This window comes from Crassostrea angulata, chromosome 1 (assembly GCF_025612915.1).
Source record: "Crassostrea angulata isolate pt1a10 chromosome 1, ASM2561291v2, whole genome shotgun sequence".
In the NCBI taxonomy this organism is placed as follows: domain Eukaryota; kingdom Metazoa; phylum Mollusca; class Bivalvia; order Ostreida; family Ostreidae; genus Magallana; species Magallana angulata.
In genome coordinates, this window is record NC_069111.1 from 38701801 (window position 1) to 38719751 (window position 17951).

The window sequence follows — 17951 nt, forward strand, 5'->3', positions numbered from 1 at the left end:
ATGTATCTGATTTTGGTTTTGTAATACCTTTTTTACCCCTTATATAAGTATATTTGCTGACATTACCCTTTTTACTTTTCCCGGATCGCTAAGCGCCGCTGGACCGACGTTTGTAATTTTCCAGAACATCCGTTTGACGGTCTTATTAGAAAACACCTGCCAGTTGTACCGAGAAGCGTTCCTGATGGCATCATTGACAAACTTCGATTTTACTAAATCTTTGTTTACCTGTATAAAAAGATTATACAGAAGGACCCAATTGCTTGTCAGTATTTGTTAAATGTTAGAAGGTTTTAAAAAAGGTACACTTAAAAAACAATGCAAATACATTGATTCAATCTAGTTTACAGTAACTCTAGTTTGATATATGATGCTGTACGAATCTCTTCATATCGTCATTGAAATATTATTTAAGGTATCAGCTTAACCCAAATAAAGATTTTTTTTTTGCAAATTATGGGGAGGGGGAGAGTTGCACTCCCCCCCCCCCCCCCCCACAACAACAAAACAACAGGTGGTGTCTACCAGTTGTTTCAAGCTTATTTATTTAACTGTCAAATTGCAAAAGTTTTTGTACTCGGAAAATATGGTTTTTCTCCTTAATTCCTCGATCGATCTAAATTATATTCCATTTGGTTTAATTTTTAAAAGTACAATGTAGTAAAATTCATAAAGAAATGCTAAAAAAGATTCTCAGTGATAGCTTCCTCAAGTTATCTTATCCAAAGTCAAAATAATTCGTTATCCGTGTGAAGTTTCTCTCACTAATGTATTTAAAGATTTAGCAGTCATGTGTTTTACAGTGTTTAACGGTCCTTTGAATATGATAGGGTATGTAGAAAAAAAGTCTTATTTCTATTCAGCATCTCTAGCAATTCTTAATATAAAAATATATATGATATACTTAGCATATGTATTTTATGTTCAAATAACAATCATACATTTGTTATGCTTTCTCCAACAAATGGAGAGAAGAAACAAGGCTTCTTCGATTGTCATAATTCCTTAATTGCTGTATATAAAAGTGCATGGAATGTTCTTGGACATGCTGAGGAAACCTTAAGGAAATTATAAAATGTACTACTTCCTGAATAGCTAGACAGCCAACATACTCATAACAACGTTAAGGAAAAAATACGTAGTAAAAGATTTCCTCTCATCATTTATTAGCCATTTCATTATTTAAAAAAAAAATTGGTAACAGATCATGTTTCTCGCCAAAATAACCGTTCTTACATAAATGTTTATTCATAACACAAGAAAACCCATATGTCAATGTTTATGACGTAAGGTTGCGCATTTCAACGCCTAACCGACAGGGCGTTTCTCAAAAGCGACCTTGTTCATCAAGTTTCAAATATTAACATTTATACGTTTACATGTATCTATTTCTTATGTAAATAAAGGAAAATAGTGTTGCTTTTGAAAAAAAAGTCCAACGTAAAAAGTTACCTTACTGTCCAGCACGATATATTGACCTATATGTTGTGTTCTTTACCATTTTTAAATCTTAAGTTAAAATTACTACATGACAAAATAAAATTTTTAACTTTCGATTGAAAATTAGTAAATAACAACTACATGTAAAATCGATTTTCAACAACTTTTACTGTGGTATAATTCTTTCAATCAGAAATATGTACATCGCCTATGTTACAATAACAATTATTCTCGATTCAACTGAATTAAGTATGGATAAATATAATTTATTATCATGTTATAAAAATACTTTTATCTTTCTCCTAACTGTTTATGTGCCCATTCCAAGATTGGTTCGAAAAAGTATTTGCTAATGCAATGTTATTAGTTATTATTTAGTGCAATGTTTATTTGAAAACGTGTTTCATTTCGATTATAATAATTGCTTTGATTCCTTTCTATTGTAAACAGCATATATAAATCATGATAACACTAATTTGCTAATAAGACGGTTCTTGGAATATGAATTTAAAAAAAAGTATTTTCCCACAATAAACCGAGTTTCTTTTATTTTCAAAACAAACTTACCGCTTGTTGTTGGTTAAAGTCCGTTAGGTTTGTTTGATATGCCCACTGTTTTAAGAAATATGAATATGTTACTTTAGAAGATTCCTTGTTGTACCATTCTAAGAACTCGATGGCTTTCGCCTCGTCCGTTATCAATTCTTCAGAAACTGGTACACCGGACGCAAAAAGGAAAGTTGCAGATATGCATGCAATCAGTAAAAAATGCATCTTCATTGCTGGTTAAGAAAAAAAAAATAACACAGTCCACGGAATGGGGGTAGAACTTAGTTATTTTTCATTCACGTTGGTTTTCATAAACGAATCCACATATTCCCTCGGGTCCTTTTGATATTGGAGATAAGCAGTGATACAATCTAATTCAGTTTTCGAGCAGATTGTAGCCTCGTGTTACATGTGCGGCAGTATATCTTAACCATTCAATAAAACCACGCGCGCCTTTAGCGCCTGGCGTTTAGGGAGACTAAAAAAAGTTTGCAAAACTCAAAAAAATGATTACGTGTAAACGGTCACAACAACAGCGGAACCACCCATGACTCCATTTTGGTTGGGCCTCTCGGTGTGTTATGTATATGTACGTCTATAGATAAGATGAACCAGTTTCCAAGCTACATTTAAATTCTGGTGTCTGTCGAACAACCTAGTTTTTCAGAACATTTCAGAGTATCTCAGATTTTTCGGAGTATCTGAGACAACGACAGGGAAAAATCGCCGTGTTTGCTTGAGTGAAGTAATCTTGAAATATATACACCAAAAAAAAAAATCCATCCGTCCATTTACTTGGCCTCGATTTTAAACAATGATTCATAAGGCGGTTTGTCACATTAGGGTTGAGTATATGCATGTCATTCATATAACAACTGACAGAAAAAAGTATACGGATCACATGTATAAATTACATAATTTAAGTATATATATATATATTATATATATATATATATATATATATATATATATATATATATATATATATATATATATATATATATATATATATATATATATATATATATATATACTAAATTATCAATGGATACACAGACCTTTTAGTAGAATCCAGAGACAAAATGATCGACTATGGATAAATAACGTTTAGGGAGGGGGGGGGGGGGGGGGCTGCCGTATTTAAAAGTGTGGCTGTATAATACTACATACGTACTTAAATGTATAGTTTGAACGCATTTGGTATAGTATAGAAATATTGATTAGCATAATTGATTACTAATCATTTTGATCATTAAGTCATTAGAACAGCAGATGTTTATACATCGATGGTAAAAATGCAAATTACGAAAACAGCCATGTAGACTGATACATGTACATTTAGGTCGATACAGGTTTTATTTTTAGAACTGATATCGAGAAATGTGTAAATGAAAATTAGGGTTCATTAAAATACCGAATTTTTATAGAGGAAATGCATCTCTAAAGATGACAATTTTATTCTATTAAAAAAAAGAAACTGCATGCAGTGGCCCCTCACTTTTTGTCACCCCCCCCCACCCCCCCACCCCACCCATTCAAAATTTCCCTTTTTTTCCCTTATTTTTTCCTTGCTTGTCAAGATTTTTTGGATGAATCTGCCCCCCCCCCCCCCCCTTTCAAAAAAACGTGCCTTCCACGAGTGAACTTGCCTTTGTTTGAGAAAGAATATGTACTTTGTAAAACTCCGAAAAGTCGTCCTAGAGCTTTTATTTATATAGAAGTTTAAACATATTTTATGTTAGTTATTCTCCTCTCATATAATGCCTTATCAAACTCTCTCTGTCTCCGAGCGGTTGTGCTTTGAGATAATGACTCCACTAAGCGAGTTGATGTATTTGTTTACAGTAAGTGTGAAAGTCTACCGATATCGTCGGAGATCTATGGGCGATTATCACTTGTTTAGTGCCTGCTATCTTACAAAAGTAACGGATAATACGTCACGGCAGATAACCTAGTCAATATGTCTTATAGCTTATAGCTTTAATAGAAAAATGAATTATTAATTATTGACACACTTTATCTTTATAAATACATTCTATATACATTTTCTGTCTACTCTAAAATCTTGAAACTAAAAATAAAAGAAAACAAAAAGTGCGCTAAATTATTATACAGTGTTGTTGCAAATTGGTACGTTATATCAAGTGTTTAATAAATAAATAGAAGTTCTGAAATCAGTATACATTATCTTAGTTTTGATATCTTCCCATTTTTACACACTATATGAATAACGCTTTTTTGCAAGTCTTCAGAAACAAATGTTTTGTTTTTTCTGAAATGGCTTTTTCATGAAGACACTATAGCTGCGAACATTTCTACGATTTTCATTAAACAATGATTGTTCTATACATATACATATCTAAGTCATAATTTTGCTGAATAAACGTTCCGTTTGCTAAAACGCCAGTATTCTAATGATGTAACTATTTTTAATCAAGTTTTCGGATTTTTTTATTTATATAAATAACCATTCTACTTGGTATACAATAGATAACTATATCAGACCGATAGAGCCAAAACGTGATCCGCAGCCTGCCTGCAAAAAGATAAATGTGCTATGTTATCATGTGATATCGTTGTATGATAAAACCATTAGTAATCTCTCTCTCTCTCTCTCTCTCTCTCTCTCTCTCTCTCTCTCTCTCTCTCTCTCTCTCGTTTTGAATATTTCAAATACACCAGAATATATCATAATATTCTTTTAAAAACGTCAAAATCACTAGTATGCGAGTTGTTTAAAATACAGCATATAAAAAAATTTATAGAGTCAAACATTTTTTATTACTTTTCGACATTCATCGGTCAGTAAAGACAACTCTCTATAACACAGTTCTCTTTGAGTTACTATTCGTGTTTCTATGACGTCATAGCATTATATCGTCACAAGCATAGCGACATTTCACAGTCACAGCGCGGCGTTAAGAATACAAATACAAGGTAAGTTTAGAGTATTTCAAATTGCCCTTTGATTGTTGTAATAATCAACAAAGGCGGTATTGTTATGCTGAGAATCTTCTTAAAACTGCATCATTCTTAAAATCTACTTCAAAACCGTAATAACTCAAAATTTGCCTTTCATAAAATGCAAATTTTAAACTTGACATTGACAAAGTTTAATTTTTCTGAATGCATTTTTGTTGTTTTTAAGTTATTGAGCGTAAAAAATTCTAAGATGTGTTGTTAACAGGAGTAGGTGGGTTAAGATGCAGTTGTTCGGATAGGCAGCTATATTAAATTTTAGGTCAACGTACATGTACTTCACCATTTACATGTAGTTTCAGAATGTTCATTTTGACACCTAAAACGAAAGAACAATACACAAACTGTGAATATATTGTTTTTCAATATCAATGTCCTATTAATATATGGGAAATATGAAATCAAAGTCACATTCACTCAGAACGCAGACTATCTATCATAGGAAAAGGTGTGTAATCCGGTATAAAATGAAAAAATCTATGTTGATATCCATGTATCATTTTCTCGAGAGCTGCCTGCAGCAACAATGTTAGAAATCACAAGCACTGATTAATTTGACCAAAATGAGTCTCTAAGGACTACGGAAAAATGATTCAGTCAATATTTTTCAATGCAATGAATCTAATGGCATAATACTACCATATTATATGTATTTTCGAAGTAAGTTTAAAATTAATTCAACTTATATTTCATAATGCAAAGCATATGGTAGCATTAAAGTTAAAAATTATTGTTGTTGCATTCAACAAAATAAAGTTCAATGATGAAATATATACATACGAGGGTTGTCTTTAATAGCGTAGATAGAACAAAAAACTCAAAATCTTTTCATTTCATTAGACTTCTCTGTTTTCTTCAATGACCCTTTGACGATTCCAAATCTGTACTTTAATTCTTGAGAAAATTAATAGGCTTATTAGTATGAACAAGTTTTGCCAGGCGGCGCAATGTTTGACGTCGAAAATTTCCAGTCTTTACGTTGTTGCTAAACACTCCACATCGACGGTTTACGATGACACGTTTTATTTACGAAAATGTCTTGGAAAATATTTAATTTTAACATGTACCCTGGGAGCACATTCAATATATACATTTCGACTCCAAACTTGCCCTGTATTACTTGTTGTCTGACGTCCGTCTTACCGAAATGTATCGTTCAGCATTTTGACGTCCATTTCTGTCGATTAGGGTTTCTTTTTTCACTTATTGTCATCATAATCGTCAGGATATTTTTAATGGTGTTAGAATGCTAATTCACAAAATGTTTTTCAAAGTAATTTTGTATATTTTAATACTTCAAAAACCGCTCAAGGATTTGTTTCAAGGTTTCAACGAAATGTTACCAGTTACCGTTATGCCGGCATTTTATCACAAGTTAACACTATTACTTAATAATTTTGTTACTGACTGACTACAGAATTATATCGGGTTGATAAATCTCATAGACATAGAGGCGAAGCCGTTTAGTACAAAAGTACACCGAAAAGTACATGCAAGTGTTTTGTTTTCCGAGGACTTTCAAGCGAGACATAATTATTCACAAAAAGCGATGGTCTATACAAATCCATGTAAAAGTGGCATATTACATCTTGTATATTCATACACAATTAAACTCTTCAATATTATCATTCTCACCTTTCAGATACCCTTTAATATTCGATGCACCCTTGTTTACATACAATGTTTTGTTGCTATTCAATTTTCAACGTTTTCTCCCTTTCCGTCGCGTTTTGAGCAAATCTCAACGGTGTAATGTTTGCTCCAAATACAACAATAATTTCAATGTAAACTCCTGGTAAACCCTCGACTTTGTTTTTGTAATATTTACCTTTTAAATATTTATTTTTACATGTAATACAAACAATTCGTGATTCATACATTATCTTTTCAAGATGCATTAAGTGTCTTGATAAGAAAAAATGTTGACATACCTTCATAACGCACTTTGAAAAGTTTTTTTTTTTTAAAGCGTTAACTTGGTTCAAGATTTAACGCACTTAGAAAACATTTTCAAAGTGCGTGGATTTGGTCCCAGTTTAACGATCTTTGAATTTTTTTTCAAAGTGCGTATTTTTTTCAAAGTGCGTTGCTACACACGAGCCATCTGCATTGCTAGAATATATATAGTTTATTGAGAAATGCTGGCCAAGTCAAAAATATAGAAAAAAAAAAATCCTTTTTGTAAACTCATGAAGAAGCAGTACGGTAATATGCAAAGTCAACTGTGCATATCATATATAAAAATCAAATGTATTTCCGTTATTAATTGATTATTAGAATAAACAGTAGATATTGAAAATTTTAATGATTTTTTTTAAGGTTAACCTCATGTAATTTAATAAAAATGCACTTTTCCATTTATTTTGCGTAATGATTTTTATCATAACGACGCTCCAAGGGCAAGGTTTCCCATGGAATCAAAACGCCGTATTCGTCATCTGATTTGCCTAGGTCTCGTTCTTATTTAACCCAAGATTTATCTTTCTTGCTTCGCTTCTGGACACAGACCATAATAATTTTCCCTCTTACTCCTTAGTACAACAACAAAGTATTTTTAAAAAATCCACCGGTTTAAATCAATCAAAATATGGCATACCTATAGACTGACACTAGTTAAACAACATAACCAAACTACAGAAAAATCAATCAAAAGGGGACTGAGATATGGCCCCTACAATAACCCCTACCGTGCAAAATCCACTTTCACTATGGAATATGTGTACTACACATTAGTCTCTTAACACCCTTCCTTTTGCACATTTGAAGGTTTTTTTCTAGACCTTGTTCTAATATGAATAAATTTGCCCATTTAGGAATCCTGGGAGTTTTTTTATTAAATATACATACATTTTTAGAATGTATTTTAGATCAAAGTCAAGATTAGTAAAAATGGTGGTGTATAACCTTATTTAGTTAATGTTACCTTTTTTTATTTTTCATCTCTCTCTCTATACGCTCATTTGGTGAGTTGTTATATAACACAATGCAAAAAAATAATTCATTAAGGTCACACATTTCTTTTACTAATCGACATTTATGTCAGTAACGATAGCTCTCTAAAGCACAGTTTTTTCTGAGAGTTACTGTTCTTGTTTCTATGACGTCATAGCATTATATCGTCACTAGGATAGCGACATTTCAGAGTCATAGCATTCACAATACAAGGTAAGTTTACGTTTAATTCATATATTCTAATCTTAATACCATATTGTATTACATATAAGAAGGACGCCTTATATTAAAGATGGCTACATCATTCTAATAATCTATTCATAACACGTTAGAATTTGCCGTTCAGTTGAAGCGAATAAAAACTTCGCATTGAATGAAGTCTTATATAATTTTTAAATGCGTTGTTTTTCGGGAGTTAGCTGATATTTTATTTGTGGTTTTGGGGTATGAGGGGTATAGTTGAGAAGACGTGTTGGGGACGGGGGTGGTGGGGATTCGGAGTGGGGGTGGCTGGGGTTAAGATGCAGTTGTTCAGATGTGTTTTTATTTAATGTTGCTGTATTATTTAACTATTTTCAGAGTGCTTTATATAATATCTACTACTTAAGAATTTAAACATATTATGGAGATATGTTTTCAATACTGTAGTCATGTTTACATACTATATATACATTTGTTCAGAACGCAGGCTAGTTAGTCTACGAAAAACGTTGCAGATGAACAAATATGTATACATGCATCAAGCGCCTTATACAAACTGATGAAAGACATTAATTGTTTTAATTCGATGAAAATAATTTGAGATGATTTTTTTAGTTGATATGGTTAGTTTTCATCTTGCAGTGCATTGCACGTTCCAATAATTTTTTATTAAAATGATAAAATCTCTCTTAGCTTTCCTTTACAAAATTGTCGACTAGGATACATGTATATGAAAAACCATGCAATTTGCCTCGGTCAGTTGAAGTAAATTACACGTATGTCATACAAATTGAATTGGAGTTGGAGATCATTCTATTCAATACCACTGAATTGAATTGAACATATTTTATTGATTAAATCAATGGATTAGACACAAGTTCTAATTTACTTAGATAGTCTTCTCCTAATAATGAAATTTTATACATATTGCCAGTAAATAACGTTAGATACGAATACACATAAATATACATGAATAAACAATCTACTACATATATAATATCACCTTATAAATTTAGACATTTTTAAAAGAGCGACCACATTCACTCAAAAAAAATTTGTACTGTCTTGAAAATTTCAGTGTTTTGTGTATTTGTCAAAGAATCACCCCCCCCCCCCCCCCCCATAACAGTAAATGTGCATCTATAATGTGTACATAACGTAATGTCAATAGCTTAATCATTAGAGAATTCCGAGCTCTTGTATACTTTTTACAGACAAAAAACACTCTATATCACTGGCGTATCTCTTATATTAAGTAAAAAAAAAAAGTATCATTAAATCAGTGCCATTTCATTTTATGAATGTATCCTTGTCGTTTATGCAACAATTAACATCTCTCTCTCTCTCTCTCTCTCTCTCTCTCTCTCTCTCTCTCTCTCTCTCTCTCTCTCTCTCTCTCTTTGCTTACCCTATTTTTTTGTTTTTTGTTAATGATGTAGGAGTCGAAACACTCAGTATATATTTTTTAGTTTGTGTTTTAAGACGCTGCACGAGCTGACACATGAACACACTAGCAGACCGTCTAGTAGAAACTAGTAAATAAGCCATCAAAGCGTAGGATTTTATTTGTATAAGATACATTTTTGATAACTATATACTATAAAATATCAAAAATAATATTTAGCCACGCCTGCGCACCCTTATCTTTTTACTTTCCTATGCCCGATAACCTTCAGTTTAAATTAACATCTCATACCTTTTCTATCATGGAAATCATGTTTCTTTTATAGAATAAACCGTCATATTTTTTTTTAAAAAATGGTTTTCAATTTCTTCATGTAAACGTTCACGACTGGACTGAGGTGAAAATTATAACGTAAAATGAATAAGTAGTTTAGTTACACTTTATACCCGTTTCGCTTCAATTTACCGCATTGCATGTCAGTGACGTTCTAATCTTTTGCTATACGCGTACGTAATTAAGCCTGGCGTCATAAATAATAATCCAATAATACAGAGATTTTGAAGGTATGATATGTTTCTTTGTCAGAAATCTTACGGGTTTTTTGTGATGAATATTATCAGCAGCTGATTGAATAGTCGTGTATTATAGTGTATATGATTGTATAAGCGTTTATCATATGATCCAAAATGCAGGTGCGGAACAATTCATTACTTTATTGGTATAATACCCTTCTATGCAATCTTTATTGATTACTTGGCAATTTTCGTTTTTTCCTGCCCTTGCCGTCTAATTACAGCGAATTTCATACATTGTATGTAACCTTTTGGTTACACAAGCACAATTCTTCCAACGTTATGAGCCAGAGGGATTTTTGTCACAAAATGTGCTGCTATAACCACTATTGTACTCTATTATCACCTGCTATTGTAGTCATCAATACAATAATCAGCATTTGTATAATTGGATCGCAAATGTACGTACTTAATAAGCAGATGCAGTTAGTGCATTTTGTAATGGCTATTAGTTGTAATTTTCTTCTTTCAATACACATCCAACCAATGCGTACAAAAACTTAGTATATTTTTATAATATGTTTCAGAATCTTTAGAAAATCTCAAGAGTACCAGTACAGGTCAGTTTGAAAACGTAATTCTTCCATCAATGTAAACGATATATGATTTGAAAACCTTCCAATGAATACGTATGTTCTCTCTTCTCTTATTCCATTGTATTACAAAATGTAATTCTACAATTTTACGACAATCAGATATGGCCAACTTTGAGGAAATGGACACCATTAACCCCGTCATGGATCTGGTCGTCTTCCGACACATAAAGGACATCGATATGGGAATTATGAAGTCTCTTCCGGTGTCCTATGATCTTGGTTTGAATTTCCATCCTCATCTAAATGATTGGGTTGGTCTGTTCTACTCCGGATGGGGATCGGTTAACGATTTCCTAGAGTACAGATGGGCCCCAATGTTACCACGTGACCTGATAGCTGCTCACAACAGGCGTCGATCAGTGTTATTTGATGTTTCCAATTTTGCTGTACGTTAAAGTTGCAATAAATGAATTTGATATTGTCGATATAATTATTCAAATAAAATCATAATTATGATAAAACTTTAGACCGTGTAACTTCAAACCAATTTTTTTCACATCTAACAACATTTAAATGTTGAAATGATTAAAGATTACAATTGATAAATAAATTAATAATCTGTAGGACTTACGGGAAGAGGATGCACACTTTTGTTTCCTCTACGTCACCAATGACAGTCACGTGGTCGGAGTGAGCAACAACTTCAAGTTCCGCTCTATGCCGGGCTATGAAGATGACCTCTGCTTTAGTAACCTTGAACAGAGGATTCGAGAAGACACGTCCTTTACCTTCATCTCTATGGATACTGCCATTGAATTCGAAGATCACGTGCAACTCTTTTCAAACAGGAAAAGAGGTACCATGCGTAACGTTGTCATACATCATTCCATGATAAAAGCATCTGATTTTGTCTTATTCATATCATTCACGACATGTTTTGGAAATTTACAAATGTATGACATAGTCCATCGTATCGTATATATATCAAAGTTTTGTTAATTATAAGTTCCCTCATATTTGTCAGTTTGAGTTACCTATATCAACACGTAATTGACAAACAACTTTCAGCTTCCTCTTTTAAATTCAAGAGTAATTTACAAAAAACACACTCAATGAATTATCAAAGAGAAAATTATGTGAATTGTCAAAGAGAACGTTTCAGGAAATTATCTGAATTACGTTATAGGTCTGGAGGATTCATTCGAGGTGATAAACAATGAAACGCCACCCCAAAAGAGAAGATCCACTAAGGAAAAAGTAATGATTCGAACACAGGACCCAAGTACCCTGGTTACCTTGTCTGCTGAACAATGGCAGGACATCTTCCGAATTGTCTCTGAAAGGTCAGTCGTTCAGACCATCAACACTGGAGCTGTTGCCGTCGCCGGACCTATCTTTGATATCAACAAACAAGTTAGTTCTCAGGTAAGATTAAGGACTGTCATTGTCTTTCACAACAAATGTTGATGCCTTTTGTGTGTTATTTTAAATTTTTATCATTGATTGGAGTAAAATTAACCGTGTCATTCGCATTTTTTTTATTGATACCTGATTATAGCCTAACATAAAATTAACATTGCAGCCTGCCAACCTGACTCCCTATCCATTCAAAAATCAAGCAACCCCGCCCCTAACGTTCGAAAGTCGTCTGGCAATCCTGCCCGGTCCCTATAGTGTCATCATGGCTCTAGACCGGAACTCCACATCTTGTGCTTCCTGTGCGATGGGGAAATCTCTCGTACGGGATTTGTTTATAGGTCGTTCTAAGGACGAGAAATCTATTCAAAGAATGACTGAAAAAATGGAAGCAATGAAAGAGGAGGTAGAGGTTTGTTTATAGAATCTAGACATTTAAGTTACATTTCTCTCTCTTTCTCTCTCTCTCTCTCTCTCTCTCTCTCTCTCTCTCTCTCTCTCTCTCTCTCTCTCTCTGATAGCCTAAACAAAGTTCTTTTACTAGTATGCATGTTATTTGCTCTAACCCTAATACCGTATAAGGCCCATAATTCTCTGTTTCTCTCTTTGCTTATTTTATTTCTTCTTTTCACATGACCTCAATCTTCCTTTGTGTTAAATTCTCTATTTCAATCTCCATCTCTTAAAGGGACTTGGACACGATTTTTGATCAAAATTTTCTTTTTCTTATTTATGTGTAAAATGGTTTACGAGGGTTGTTAGAAAAGTTCGCAGACAAGTTCGATTGTGAGCGGACTATTCGCATGATACCAGCGAAATTTTTCATATTTAATCTTGACGTATTTTCTAAGAAATATGCAAAGATTTGTTTATTTTAAATATACCTTAAAAATATACAGATTAATTATTTTAATAAGATATGCCTCACAGAGCCTGTCAGTTTTTGAGTGTTTTATATTTTGTACGCATTTTTCTTTATCAAGAAAAGTTTAACTGCATGGAAATAAATGATATTTCATATGAGATCACAGTAAGTTATGAATGTCATTTTGTGAAAGTTTCATTTAAATTGAAGAATTTTTTACCGTTTTATCGCCAAATATGGACGACCAACGCTAGTAAAATTAGTCAAAAACGTTAACGTAAATAGACACCTTGGAGCACCGGGCAGTCATTAACATTTGTGTGCACGCAGAAAAATCTCCGATGGAGACCAAAAGGTTCTTAGATGCAAATATTTTTACAGGACAAAGGTTTTGTAAAGAATTGTAGGTTTGAAAATGGAAATACTGATATCTTGAGCTCTTGCAGCACCCCGATCCCACATACAGCCCGGATCTTCCACCTATGGATTTCGCTTTATTTCCTTATCTGAAGTCGAAACCACGTGGGCAGACCTATATGATCTACGATATGACACAAAAGACGTTATACAAAAATTTGACAAAGAATTGTGTGAACATGCGTTTATAAATGGGTTAATGGCATGAAAAGTGTGTGAACTAAAGGTGTTTACTTTGAAAAAGAGTGACAGGTTCAAATTGCCTTTCAGTAGTTTGACGTCTCACGACGTCTTGGAAATATGAAATTGTGCTCCCTAAATCCAATTCATGCAAAATAAAAATCTCTATCTTTTGAAAACAACTTCAAAATCATATGAATTTTTGCATACTTATTTTCAATTGCTAGTCATTTAATAAAACATACGTCATTCAACAAAGTACACAGTAATTTTGCCGAAAATCACTTCGTCCACAAACTTTTCTAACAACCCTCGTACTTGCACATTTTGAATGATTGCCAAAAATTTGAATGTTAGAAGTCAAGTTTTAAGAGAGATACACAGGTAAAAAGTCATTGTTATGTAAACAAAGCTCGAGTCATATATCTGATTACAAATAATGTAAAGTAAGTAATTACCATTTCTTTGACCAAATGACTCGTGGCAAACAATGGAAACTGATTCAATGTGTTAATAGATAATTATGATAAACAGAAAAAAGCAACATTTGATTTTCATTGAGATTTATACCAATAAAACATATTTAAACAAAACTCGAGCTTTGTTAACAAATCAAAGAATTTCAAACTCTGTATCTTGCTTATAACTCAATATTTGACTTTCATATAAAGTACTCATATTAACCATTCTAAAAATTAAAATTGGAAAAATAATATTTTAAAATTTGGGCTCAAATTGTGTCCAAGTCCCTTGAATTTTTATTTCACCCTTTGAATCTTTGAACCCCTTTTCTGATTATAGGATGTTAAGTTACGTCTGAGGCTCCAAAAGACCTTGGCGGAATACCAAGCAACCCGCCAGAACTCCTACCACTTAGAGGAACTCCTGGTACAGAACCAGCAGCTTGAGGAACAACTGAGGACCACTGAGAATCGAATGGAGGACCTGAGGGCCGAAAACAAAGAAATGAAAGATAAACTAGCGAGCTTGGAGAACAACGAGAAACAGGTAATAGAAAAATATGCAGGGAGTAAAGATGTGAATCTAAAATAGCCTAGTCATACAAAGATGCAACGGTTATGGTTTACTACTTACTTGAAATTAAATTTTATTAGCCACATTTTTCTCTCAGTCAAAACTGCTTCATTCATTGCATACGGGGTTTGCGGTATAGCTCTAGTTCTAGCTCTAGTGTCTGTTGACAATCTGTCACGCGTCATGGATAACGCTATTTAACGTCAAACAGTCTGTCTCTATCAATCTGCATGGGTTTTATGCCCTGTCCTTTTTTTTTTTTTTTTTTTTTTTTTTTTTAGAAATAACGTCTTTACGTCCATTTGGCAGATAGATTTAAGCATGTTCAAAATTTGAATCAGGCTATGGTGTCCTCTAAAATTACAGAAGTGACGGGGCCATTTAACGCTAGTTATGTCGGGTTTTTTTAACAATGCTCGCTATATTCTTAAGAGCATGAGACAAAAGATTAAACATTTAAAATTGCTTTAACAATACTTTAGTTTAGTAGAGCATTATAAATCAAAATAATCTTATTTGCACTTTATTACGAGACATATATTGCAGTTCTTACTTTGCTGAAGTTTATATCATAAAGCAGAATAATTTAACAGGATAATGACCACAATGAAGGAATTGTAAACTGATATATGAACAACTTCGTGACATTGCACTATGTTTAATATATATGTAGTTGACATTTACAGAATCTTGCGTAATTCTTATGCAAGCCATATTGGTTTTTGGTAAAAACACACGAAAGTCGTATCTAATTACTGTTTTGGTTGGTATTCATTTTAATTAAAGAAAGGTCATTATATATTAAAAAGCATTTATTGCAACAATGGACCATTTTGTAGATTCAATTTGGTGTAACAAGACTTAAATATCTTTTAGCAATAACCTAATGGGTAAAACTCGTTTTACCAACATCAGGTTATAACATTGTTCTACGTTATTTTCGTCTGGAACTGTTTCGTAGATAGTACCTGAACATGTACACATGTTTCGTTAAATAATTGCTTTATCATTACAGCCTCCTTCTTTAATAGAAGATCAGGATCGAGCAATTCTTGAATTCCTCAAAGAAGGGTTCCAAGGAGTGATACAAGTTAATGGTAACGTTAGGCGTTGGGTCATATTCAAGATTGAATTTCATTATTCATTTGAGTAGTTATATGAGCGGAATAAAACCGTAATTTTCATGAATATAGGTTAATGGCTTGCTTCGTTTATAATAGGTCGAAGATTAACAGTCATTCTTGAGGAAAATTATTCCACCAACCCAGAGGTACCTGAACCCAAAGAAGAATGGAAAATGTATTTTCCGAAACGAATGGGTATGCAATTAATTTGCGGTTGCTTTTTAGTTAAACTTTTAATGATTTGATTATGGTACATGTATATTACACATTTTTGTTATCTTTTCATGTAGAACGCATGCGCAAATCGATTTGCAACCAATCAATCACCATTGCGTCATTGAGAGATACTGTGATCAGTCAGAGAACCCGTATGTCAAGCCAATCAGAGCGAATGCAGAATATACAGAGGAAATTGGAGGTAAAGATAATCAATTCTTTCAATGTTAAAATCGTGATAGAAAATTTTATCAATTTTCTTGATGTCTTGAAAAAGAAAATTATCATGTTCATAGCACGAACTCTCTTAATTAAGAATTCTTTGAACTCAAGACATGCATGCTTTCAAACAACAACTTTTAACGCATATTTTGTTTGATGATCGAAGAAGCTTATTTGAAACTTAGTCATGGACTTTGTCTGTTAAAGCTGGTGACACGGAAGAAAAAAGAAACGGATACAAAGCTGGCAGAGGTCACACAAAGGATTCGATGTCTACTGAGGGACCGCGCTAAATGCTTCACAAACGAATGGCGACAGTTCGCACGCAAGATAACCGTGAGTGCATAGTAGGCTTTTCTTCGCAAATCAGCCCAGATGAATTATATCTACTTTTCAAAAAAATCATATTAGTAAACTGTTTATAAAACAGCGGTAATTTGTACTTTTTAAAAGACATTTTTATAATAGAAGTTAATTAGACAGCAGTTATTTGCACTTATATACTCGTTAATTTTTTGGGGGGGAGGGGGGGGGTGGGGGAGAAGGGCGTTTCTAATTTGTGAGTTGCGTTGGTACAGTAACCGCAGGCCTCAAAATTATTCATACTCTTAGATGATAATGTGGCATCATTATTGTTCTTTGTTTTCGATGATACAACATGTACTAACCATCGAACTTACACCTGCGCTCCCAAATCTTGCTGATAACATAAGATGCAAACGCCAAAGCTACTCGCAAACGCCATTCCCCCTCCCCCTCCGGTATAAGTTCCTGCTAGTTTTTACACTGAGAATTAATTATCGTATTAATATGTATATTTCATAATTTCAAAATGTGAATTAATTGTTTCAAGTAGCACTTTGTCTTTTAAGGTTAACCCTCCGAGGGAAAAAGAACCAAGGACCCGCGCAATAACATCGGTAATTCGCTCCCCTCCCGCTCTCGTCTCCAGTTCCTGGAAGTCACGAAGACCCGAAAGAAAGTGCGAGACTTGTGGTGTCGTGTTCAGCGCCTCGGTCGATCCACGAGTTATTGAGGAGCATATAGCCTTCCACAACACGTATCATAAAAAGCACGACTAACCGATAAGCCCCCATCCCAAGTCCCAAACCCCATTCAACCTAATACGACTAAGAAACTTTCGATATTTTTTAAAATGTTTATTGTGTTATTTTCAATATATTATGTTTTTGTTATTATACATTTAATTATGGTTATTGTCATTTTTTATTAATATACATTTATCAACTTGTATCAATCTGCTTGCCTAAATCCTGATTAAACAATTCCATTGCATTCTGTTTTTGTTCATTTTTGGGAGATGATTTTAATCAACTCTCCTATGCACTTACTCGGGCAAAGCGAAAGTGAAACAGTGTTTGGACCTAAGCACAAATCAATACCGCTGATAACACTTAGTTCTTGAAAATAATCGATAAATTCGATGCTATGTATTCTGAAGCATTTTTTTTTCAAGAAAACCTATTTATTAATACCATGAAAATAGTAAGATTTTAAATAGTACAAACGGTTTAGATATTTTTTAAAGTCGTATGTATTCCTACGCTAGAGTTAAATGTAGTCTCGTTCAACCAGACGCTTGGTTGTCTCCGTTAATATTCGACAAAACAGAGTCTCTCTTGCTTGAGATAAACGGGGACAGTCGAGCGTTTGGTTGAACAAGACAAGAGTTCAATCTTGCCTGGATCCATACAATTTCTCAGAAATATTTCGATTACTGATACTTCTTGTCATGCAAAATCACATATATAGTTGATTTTGAACAAAATTAATGATAATCGATAAAATCAACTCCCGTCAGTACTTCAGTACTTTGATTTT

The 17951-nt window shown here is 33.3% G+C and overlaps 2 protein-coding genes across 3 annotated transcripts in view; one reads left to right on the forward strand and one right to left on the reverse strand.

The window, feature by feature from the left end:
* LOC128184617 (uncharacterized) overlaps positions 1–2524 on the reverse strand; it is a 39495-nt gene extending 36971 nt beyond the window's left edge. Inside the window, exons 1-2 of the mRNA XM_052854179.1 lie at positions 2008–2524; positions 67–228 (exon numbers count right to left, since the gene is read on the reverse strand). Of these exons, the coding sequence (XP_052710139.1) occupies positions 67–228; positions 2008–2220 (375 nt within the window). The 5' untranslated portion in view covers positions 2221–2524. The remainder of the gene's footprint in view (positions 1–66; positions 229–2007) is intronic.
* Positions 2525–4865: 2341 nt separating this feature from the next.
* On the forward strand, positions 4866–17395 carry LOC128159303 (tax1-binding protein 1 homolog B-like). Of its 2 annotated transcripts, none has more exons than XM_052822362.1 (12): positions 4866–4926; positions 10626–10658; positions 10794–11080; positions 11259–11490; positions 11821–12059; positions 12217–12462; positions 14314–14520; positions 15563–15644; positions 15768–15866; positions 15962–16089; positions 16317–16445; positions 16982–17395. In XM_052822362.1, the coding sequence occupies exons 3-12, from the start codon at positions 10796–10798 to the stop codon at positions 17189–17191; spliced, it is 1857 nt and encodes a 618-aa protein (XP_052678322.1). In that variant the 5' UTR covers positions 4866–4926; positions 10626–10658; positions 10794–10795; the 3' UTR covers positions 17192–17395. The 2 variants fall into 2 exon arrangements, with proteins under 2 accessions (XP_052678322.1, XP_052678328.1); XM_052822368.1 differs by lacking the exon at positions 4866–4926 and adding an exon at positions 8101–8133.
* The last annotated feature ends 556 nt before the right edge of the window (positions 17396–17951 follow it).

What these genes read in the sequence shown, in the direction of transcription:
- LOC128159303 (XM_052822362.1), top strand. Translation starts at nt 10,796, where the DNA reads ATGGCCAACTTTGAGGAAATGGACACCATTAACCCCGTCATGGATCTG. An exon ending in TTGATGTTTCCAATTTTGCT is followed by an intron (nt 11,081 to 11,258) that starts GTACGTTAAAGT and finishes AATAATCTGTAG; the next exon opens with GACTTACGGGAAGAGGATGC. An exon ending in ACAAACAAGTTAGTTCTCAG is followed by an intron (nt 12,060 to 12,216) that starts GTAAGATTAAGG and finishes TTAACATTGCAG; the next exon opens with CCTGCCAACCTGACTCCCTA.